The sequence below is a fragment of the Pavona decussata genome, unplaced genomic scaffold (genome assembly GCF_977016875.1).
Source record: "Pavona decussata unplaced genomic scaffold, jaPavDecu1.1 SCAFFOLD_133, whole genome shotgun sequence".
NCBI classification, from domain to species: domain Eukaryota; kingdom Metazoa; phylum Cnidaria; class Anthozoa; order Scleractinia; family Agariciidae; genus Pavona; species Pavona decussata.
Genome location: NW_028145546.1, coordinates 1,120,162 through 1,130,081, shown reverse-complemented (window position 1 = coordinate 1,130,081; position 9,920 = coordinate 1,120,162). Strand labels below are relative to the sequence as shown.

Sequence of the window (9,920 nt, the reverse complement as noted above, 5' to 3'; positions counted from 1 at the left end):
GTTTACAGTAAGACGCTCACTACTACTGACATCTAATAAACAACACCTTTTCTATTGACGTTAAATAAGAGTCCCCTTTAGACCATATGAGTGACTGGAGTATCCTCCTCCCCTCACTCCACTCTCTCCCCGCGCAATTTTTTTACGCCCATTTTAACATGGCGGATATTATAAATCACACTAACCTACTTTTTTAAGTTAGAAGAAGAGATGACCCCAAGAAGATTCGAACCCGGGTCGTCGGATTCCCTAGCGTGAACCTTACAACTAGACTACCAACGACTGCCTGCCAGATTTTTGCCTAGATATCCAAATCTCAAATATAGGCTAACCGCAAGCTACCAAAGCTAAATTAGCCTAACTGAAGAGATATTTAGGTTAACCGGCGAGCTATTTGGACTAACCAAAGTCCTATGTATGCAGTAACCGAAGCGTTATTTTGTTAGTTACCAGTCTGCCACGGAAAGTATCCTCCATCTTAAAGTGGGCGTAAAAAACATTGCCCACCCCCCCTCCCCCCCTCCGGTTGAAACGTATGTGTGTACACGGGACAACCACCCCACCTCCTCCATCAGCCATGCGTCTCGGTCGCGCGTTCTTATTTGACTATACGTATACCTGAGGCTTGGTGCTGTTGGCCCGCACGTTTGCAAGCTTGTCCCTGATTGGCTAATAGGTCGCTTCCAGTAGTCGCGGTAGTCAACCAACCAAACGTCACTTCCAAGTCGATTGTCCCAAATATCTCACAATTATTTTTGTCTCAGTGAAGTCTCAGTAGCGTCACACTGTTTTTCAGAAACGTTATTGAGCGGTTAGTTCGTGAGCGGTTTTTTGCTGTAAAGTTCCTGTCTTCTGTGGTTGGTTTCTAATTTGTTAGCGAGGCGTATTTTACATCTGTTGGATGGTTTTTGGTAACGTTCAACTGTAATGAGCGGTCGTGGTCGCGGCTCATGTCCAAGTTGTCACGAGGAATATTTCGATAGCTCGAAGACACCGAACTGCCCAAAGTGTGGTTACTTTCTAGGAGAATTTTTCAATGGCCCACGGAAAAAGGTCAAGTTTGCCAGCCCAGCCCTTGTTGAAGTATGTACTGGCGTGTTTTTTATGTCGAACGGCTGGACACGATCGCTGTTTCGTGACAAGCCGCGGCGGTCTGTGTTTATGCACTCGCGAAGGGTGTACGATTTCTCGTTCTGTTCACCTTAACAGTGACATGGCGTTACAGTATGAATGCGAGCATGTGAGAGTATACCAACCAAGACTTTCAAGCTATCGGTGTAGCGAAAGTATCCGAGACAAGTTGCGCAAGGTCGTCGCGTCACTTCCAGGTGACACTCCTCCTGTGGTCCAAGTATCCGAGCAGCTTTAATTCCCTTTCTTCGTTTGACTTTTCTCTTAACTTCTTTCCTTCTCCTATATGTAGATCTACTTTTGTTTAATCCAATGGGGTATGTTGCTTTGTACTTTTCCATTGCAGCATCTAGGTCTCCAATCAGCTTGGTAGAATGCCTGTTGTTATAGGATGGATAGTGTCAGAGTTATACTGGGGGTGGTAACACAGCCCTGTCTGTAATTTGCCCGTCAGGTTACTGAAGAGACTATCGTCATGTTCTGTTATCATATTTTTAATAGTTTCAATTTTTCCTCCAAACATGTGGTTTTAGGGGTGGGGTGAACTGGGAACAACTTTTCCTGTTCCAAAAAGTAGAAAGAGCGTCTACTTTTTCATGTTGAACATGAACAAAAATTGTTGCGCGCGGAGGAGGTAATACGGGCAACAAACAATCGCAACTTGCAACGGAACATTGCTGCGCGACAAGTTGAAAGAAAATTGCGCCCGTATTACTTGGCCTTAATGGACAACCTGACCGAGGAAAAATTCAACATAGACTGAGAAAGCCAATCGTCACAATAAGACAAAGCTCAGAGAGGAGAGTCTCCATGCCTTGGCCTTAAAGTTCGGAGAGATTTGCAAAGTAAACGCTTTCATGGAAAACGTTGCACCAGACGGGTTGCTTGAACTTCTTTCTCTCCCACCCCGCTCTTCTTGTTCACCAACGACCTGCGTCGCTTGACCGAGTTATCAAGCAGTCAAGCACGACCAAACAAATATTTGGGCGCTGTCTTCATCAGCCTGCGGAAAGCTTTACAAGGCCATGCAAGATGGCTACTCGTCTTTTGTCCAAGTTTGCGAAGTTCAGAGAACAAGAACAATTCATTGACGTGCGATTGAAAGTGGGTGAAGACGTGTTTCCAGCTCATCGTAATGTTCTCGCTGCGGAAAGCGATTATTTCTACGCCATGTTTACTGGTGGAATGAAGGAATCCAACCAAGAAGTCATCGAACTCAAAGATGAAAACATTTCTGGAGACGCTTTGAGGATAATATTGGACTCCATTTATCGCGGGGAACTCTTGATGACTGAAACGAAAGATGTGTTTGAAATTCTCACTACCGCTAACCATCTTCAAGTCTCAAGCATTGTTCAACAGTGTTGCGATGTATTGGACAACGAACTTGTTCAGCGTCAACTTGATGTCCAAACGTATCGACAGCTTTCTACGTTTGCTAATGTACACAGTCTGAAAAACCTACAAGAAGCTACGCAACGCAAGATGGCCTCGATGTACAAGGACATCTGTGAAACTGAAGAATTCTTGTCGTACATTGACGCAGATCAGTTGCTGAAGCTTCTCAGTCGAGATGACCTCAATGCTCCTGCAGAGAGCTTCGTCTTCAAATCAGTGATGCAGTGGATCAAATACAAGAAGGAAGAGAGGATGGCAGTGGCGGCCAAAGTTATCGGAACGGTTCGCCTGGGGCTGGTGGACATCAAGGAAGTGATAAGAGAGCTAAGTGCAGAGGAGATGCAAGAAGTGCCCGAGATTCAAGCACTTGTTTCGCAAGCACTACTGCATACCCAGATTCCTTCCCTCAACTCAACGTTTGCCGTAGAGAAAACAAAGCCACGCTCAATGAGCCGGGTAAGAATAGAGATTTAAAGTGAGCCTTGTGTGATGCATTCTGCTATAGCTAGGATCATGTTTCACATTCGTCACAACTCAAAAAGCAACAAAAGCTAGCAAATCCAGGGGATAAGGATCTATTTCCTAAAGTAATTTTATGCGATATCAACTAAAGAATCTGGACTGATCAAAGGCTGTATCTAACTTACACAAATATGCCTTTCAAATGCCCGTAAAGGATCTTAGAAAACGGAAAACCGGACATCTGAAGTACCTCAAATATTCTCGTTGGGTGCCGGCCGCTTTATCCTGCCGCAAACGTTTGCCCATTCTCAAGTCACAGCGAATACATACAATGTAAAAAATATATTATAAATTTCGAATTATAGCCGATAAATCAAAATTGTTCAAGCCGCGAATTCAAGCGTGCATAAGCTCATACAATCAGAGCCTTGAACTCCCGCGTCTATTGTTTACTGAGTTAAATGAATCAAATCGTTTATAGTAAAGATTTTCTATGGAAAAATATTGAAACATTTTCTCTCAAAACCCTACAATAATTAAAATAAAGGACGCCAGCTCTGTTGGGCACTTTAAACGAAACATCAGGCAGGTATCTGACTTAGTGGATTCCCACATGGCGATCTTGTAAAACAGTTGTAAGCATTTTTATAAACGTATATATATATATTTTTTTTTTTAGCTAAACTGATGATTCTCCGTGTTAAAATAAAGTAAACATTACATCGGAGTGAGATTACCTTGTGGGTTTTGTTGAGTGTTTTTTTTTTTTTTTTTTTCGCTTCTTTGAGCTCCCGAGGCCGATTTGGTTGGTCATGATGATCTAAAGTACTACTGCTAACCGTAAGTTAGGTCGATGACTTTGACCAACCGCTTGGAACAAAATTTCAAAGAACGACAATTGTCAAAAGCACAGAGAAAAAATAAAAACACATATAATATACACCCAACAAGGTTTGTCAGCCTTACAATCATTACAGGAAACTGTTTTGATAATTTTCGATCAAATTTGAGCAGTTTTAAGCTCGAACTCTCATATTCACCTTCGGTTACCTGTGGTTAGACTTAAGTGGATCACTGTCTGTTAAGTATCCTTCTTTGGTTTTAGTCTGTTTCATATTCGTAAGACTTTCGTAACTGATCCTTTGCCAGGGTATCCTTGTCGTTTTTAATGAGCTACTTCCGTGTAATTCTCGTATCTAATTTTCGGTGCTTTCTTATTTCAGGTTCTTGTTGCTATTTACCCAAAACAACAAGATGACAAGTCAGCTGCTACTCAGACGGGGTATTTTGACTTTGAAACAAAAACGTGGAAACTCCTACAATCCATGGCAAGCTTAACCTTAGTTCCTCAGGAACTCCCACCGTCGTCCAGGGCAAGCTTACTCTTAAGAATACAGGAACTCAATCCGTCCAGGGAAACTTTCGAATTTCTTTGTACAGAGTATGTTGGAAATTACTTGTATGTAGCTGCGGAAAACTTGTACGGCGAATCCGGTGTCATGTACCGTTACCATGTTGTTAATAACGTGTGGGAGACACTCCCACGTTTTCAGAGCTCATCAATGGGCTATGGCCAAATGATAAACTGTCTCTGTTATGTTAATGAATATTTATATGCAATCAATGACACTGATCCGCCCCTGAGGTACAGTTTGGCTCACAACAAATGGCAGAGTGGTTCAAAATTACCTTTTTTGAAGAAAAGTAACAACCAAGATAAGTTATGTAATGTAGCAGCAGTCGTTATGAAATCTAAAATATATGTACTTCATGGGTGTTACAGAAACTACAGAAAGGAAGATCGGAGCTTGACAGCTCAAACAGCTGTGTTTCATTGTTTTGATCCCCAAAAGAATGAATGGAAACAAAAGGCATCAACCTCCTCCCCTCACTTTGGATCCACTCTCTTTGTGGATAACAACAAACTTTATGTTGCTGGTGGGAAGATTTCTTGTCGTCGGGAGGGATGTAAAATTACTCCAAATGGGAACCATGCACCAGTAGAAGTTTATGATGAGGAAACCAACCAGTGGTTTGTTGTTGACCAAACTCACATTCCCTCAAACACGCTTGGGGCAGTGGAAGTGGAGGGAAAGGTTTATTTCATTATCAACAAATTTCCAGTTGACAGTGGTATTAGAATCCCACCGGGGGAGGTGTATCACATTTCATTACACGAGTGGGAAAGTAAGAGAATTAGAAAAATAGGTAATTCTGTCTTGTGTTATATGCCAGTAAAGAAAGAAAGCTTGGAAAACAAGGTAACTAATGAGAAAAAAGCCTCTGTAAAGGGAGAGGCGAAAAAAGGGACAAAGGAGACTTAACTTTCGGTTGAGAAAAGTTTATTCAGTGGATGCTCTAAATTGGATTACGCGGAAAAACAGGTGTCAGCATGTCCTTGTATGTTGCATGAGAGTTTTCTCGACAATACCAAATTTATTTGTAAATGGGTTGACTAACGTTAACTTTCTTAGTCTCTGAGTGTTTTTGATGACCCTTATTGGAGAACGCTGTTGAAAACTAGAAACGGTTAGATCTGCTAGTCAGCAGAATAAACTGCGTATTTCATCGTTAAGTATTTAAAGGCGCGTTGTAACACTAGCAAGCATGTTATACTACGCAACAGTTCGTATAACTTGATTGCGAGACAACTGGATGCAGGACAAATTGCCTAGTGTAATAACGCCCCATTCATGTATTATATTATAGCAGAGCAAGGCATGACAAATGTAAAGGTTTTATTTTCTTGTCAAACACAGAGACCGTTTGCTTTAAAAGCCGATCTGAGTGTTACAAGCTGGGATTAAAATATAAACTATAGACTTGGTTTCTTTGATTTTAACTACATGAGTGCTCTTCGCTTTAAAAGGTCACAGTTAAGTTTGAGATTAGTCAGATTAAGTCCGTCAGAATTGCATAACGGGATTTGAAATTGATCAGTCCTGTTTTAATCAACCGGGCTCTTTGAGAGGAAAAGAATGCATTTCATGCCATGGACACTGCTTATACATATAGTTTAGCGGAGCAGTGTAAATATTGCGCTACTTTGTTATGTCATTTAATCCAGTTTCAGAAGCTGATTTGTTTCGTAAGAACGTTGAAAATAAACTGAACTAAGTTAATGCTATTGTTTGACTTCTTCATGGGTAGATTAACTCGATGTGCGGATCATCCTTATACCAAAGGAGCCCATTTTTTTTTCTCTGACCGCGCCCCTATCGTGAGTTTCAAAGGATGGGAGGGTGGCACATCCTATTTTGATGTGGGTTACTTTGTCTTTCCGTAATGAGTTCTTTACTTAAATCACAGAACAATTAGGACGTAAAATCAATGCCTGACAACTATTTCGGCCGGAACAAAACCACAACCAGGACATTTTTCTCGGTCCGAACAAATTCGATGATGTAGGTAAATGTGCAAATTACTGCAATTTATAACATTTTAAACGGGGCCAAGGTTTATGAGTGACTGGAGTATCCTCCCCCCCTCTCCTCCTCCCTCCTCGCGCAATTGTTTTACACCCATTTCAACATGGCGGCCCAAGAAGAGTCGAACCCGGGTCGTCGGATTCCCTAGCGTGAACCCTACAACTAGACTACCAACGGCTGCCCTTCCAGATTTTAGGCTAGATATCCTTACCTCCAATATAGGCTAACTGCAAGCTACCAAAGCTAAATTAGGCTAACTAAAGAGATATTTAGGCTAACCGGCGAGCTATTTAGACTAACCAAAGTCCTATGTAGGCTAACCGGAGCGTTATTTTGTTAGTTACCAGTCTACCACGGAAAGTGTCCTCCATCTTGAAGTGGGCGTAAAAAAATTGCCCTCTTCTCTCCAATGAAAGGTATGTGTGTACCCGGGACAACTACGTTACCTCCTCCATCAGCCGTGCTTCTCGGTCGCGCGTTCTTATTTGACTATACATGAAGCTTAGTCCTGTTGGCCCGCACCGTTTGCAAGCTTGTCCCTGATTGGCTAACAGGTCGCTTCTGGTATATATAGTCTCGGTAGTCAACCAATCAAACGTCACTTTTGAGTCGATTGTCGCACATATCTCACAATTTTTGTCTTAGTGGCGTATCAGTAGCATCTCACTGTTTCTCAGAAACGTTATTGAGCGGTTAGTTCGTGAGCGGTTTATGGTGTAAGGTTCCTCTCTTCTGTGGTTGGTTTCCAATTTGTCAGCGAGGCGTATTTTTACATCTGTTGGTTGGTTTTTGGTAACGTTCAATTGTAATGAGCGGTCGTGGTCGCAGCACGAGTCGAAGTTGTCCCGAGGAATATTTCAATAGGTCGAAGCCACCGAACTGCCTAAACTGTGGTTACTTTCTGGAAGGATTTTTTTATGGCCCACAGAAAAAGGTCGAGTCTGCTAGCCCAGCCCTTGTTGAAGTATGCACTGGTGTGTTTTCATGTCGAACGGCTGGACGCGATCGCTGTTTCTTGACAAGTCGCGGCAGTCTGTGGTTATGCACTCGCGAAGGGTGTGAGATTTCTCGTTCTGTTCACCTTAACAATGACATGGCGTCACATCATGAATGCGAGCATGTGAAACAGACCAAGACGCCCGCTAACTGCGACCCCTTGAGAGTATACCAGCCAAGACTATCAAGCTATCGGTGTATCGAAAGTATCCGAGACAAGTTGCGCGCGGTCGTCGCGTCCCTTCCAGGTGACACTAGCTCCTCCTAAGGTCCAAGTATCCGAGCAGCTTCCCCTTTCTTCGTTTGACTTTTCTCTTAGTTTCTTTCCTTCTCTTATATGTAGATCTACTTTTGTTTAATCCAATGGGATATGCTGCTTTGTACCTAGGTCTCCAATCAGCTGGGTAACATTCTCTAGAATGTCTGTCAGTTGTTATAGAATGGATAGTGTCAGAGTTATACTGGAGTGGTAAGACAGCCCTGTCTGTAATTTGCCCGTCAGGTCGGCTGAAGAGACTATTGTCATGTTCTACTATCATATTTTTAATAGTTTCAATTTTTCCTTCAAACATGTGGTTTTTGCCTTACATGGGCAAATGTTTGCATTGTCTGTAAAATTCTTGATTCACAATGTACCGTCGGTCTCTTTCTGTAATGAACATTTTCTTCATCAAACCAGAGTTGCTTTACAAGCTCTTTGTAGCTGTTAAAAAATGTGGGGAGTAGCTCATTTTCAAATTCATGATCATTGTGTTGTTTCTGTCTTTACGGCCCAGTGCGTGGTAACGTTGGCTGGAAATAGGGGGCGGGATAGAGGAGTGTTGTACCTTAGTTATCGGCTTTAACAGGGAGGGGTGGTAAGAACGTATTTCAGCCTTTGTACAGAGGGGCTTCAAGATATCTGTTAGCCGTATTGTACTCATTTCAGAACCCCCCTCCTGATAATTATTGCAAAGTCTCTTACCTTTTACGATGGTTTTGTTAAGGTATTCGTACCGCAAAGTAAAACGGACGGGTATAGAGAAGGCAATTATGTTTAGATCGCTGAGTTAGAGAGCGAGTATTGCCCAGTGTCTATCCTGAGTAAATATATTCAAGCTAGATCTGTCTAGGACGTCTAGCCAGTTGCCCTTATTTATATGTGATCACTGCGACCACCGTAAACTGTTAATTTTTGCCATTTTTCAGACAAACTTTCAATCCTGAAATCCGTCCTCAAAACCCCCGAAGACTTTTTATTTCCGAGATGTATCATACTTATTTTAATCAATTCGGGGTACTTTTAATGTAAACTAGCCTATTTTTTGCGCCTGTTTCTTAATCTTGGAAAGTTTTTAAATTTTTTTCCACTTAAAATTATAAAAATTGTTTTTTTTTTATATAATGAGCATCGCGCCTATGCACCTCAAACAGTTTTTTGGACCCGCAAATGTTTTCGGCAGTTTTGAGAAACGTACGCTTAATTGGGCCTTATTCTCCTATATACCAGTAGCTGAAAGGGTAGACCAGTTGCGCGGAATTTCAATGCTGGAGTTGGACATGCAGTAAAAGAAACCTCTCGATCTCATTGCACCACGATCAGTGAACTCTGCCTAGCTAGCTTGGTACTTCGTCCCTTTTTAGGAGTTGATCTCGCAAAATAACTGTAAGTAAGATGAATTCCACCATTTAATTCTGTTTAAAGTAAATATTTGAGTCCCCAAACTCGAATTCAGCACAATTGGTAAAAGAAGAGAAAAAAACTAAGGCGCGCTAACTGCAGTGTTCTTTCTTTACCTCGATTTACTCACTACGCCAATGGGAAAAATTCCAACTGGTTAATGCAAAAGCTTCCAGAGAAGTCGGGGCAATCGATTTTCAGCGCTTGATTGAAAAAGGGCTCAACAGACAAGCTTCAGTGGTACAAACATCCAATGAAAACTCGGAATGAATTAAGTAGTGAAGTCATACTGAGTCGTACTGAGAAAATTAAGTAAATAGTTAGGTAACAAACGAATAAACAGAAGTGAACAGTAGGTTACATGTAAATATAGATGGAGTGGAACTGCTTTTAGAGTTTGAGGGGGTCTGTCTGCTAAAGGGCGGTTATTTTAGCTCCTCTAAACCTTGAAAAAGGTGCCAGCTTCCGCTTAGAAAAGGTGTCCGCCTACAGGAGGTTTTAAATGCAGAATTTACATGAAAGAAATTGCCTCGACCGTACGCTGTTTGGTGATTGGTGTTTTCTTTCGAATCTGAATTTTAACAAAAAATATATTTATATCGCAGACATTTTTAAAGTTCAGCAGGAAATCTTGTCGACCATTTTTTAAACTATTTGATGAAGCTCAGGTATAATTGCTTTCTCCTAGCATAAGACAGCACTCATTCTAAGTTGATACATTTATCAGTATTGTCCCAAAAGCGTAAGGTTGCACAGATTTCTTTAAACAAATTTCAGTCTTGCAAGCAAAATAAATGTAACGCTGTAAAGTACTTGTTTTCGTATAACGTACTAGTTCACTGTAG

At 41.6% G+C, this 9,920-nt stretch overlaps 2 protein-coding genes across 2 annotated transcripts in view; both read left to right on the top strand.

Moving 5' to 3' along the window:
• LOC146468084 (kelch-like protein 26) overlaps positions 1-9,920 on the top strand; it is a 49,945-nt gene that overhangs the window by 33,200 nt on the left and 6,825 nt on the right. The window lies entirely within an intron of this gene.
• On the top strand, positions 2,111-6,118 carry LOC146468086 (kelch-like protein 26). Its single transcript, XM_085125029.1, has 2 exons — positions 2,111-2,985; positions 4,215-6,118. Exons 1-2 carry the CDS (start codon positions 2,164-2,166, stop codon positions 5,313-5,315), a joined length of 1,923 nt encoding a protein of 640 aa, XP_084981155.1. The 5' UTR covers positions 2,111-2,163; the 3' UTR covers positions 5,316-6,118.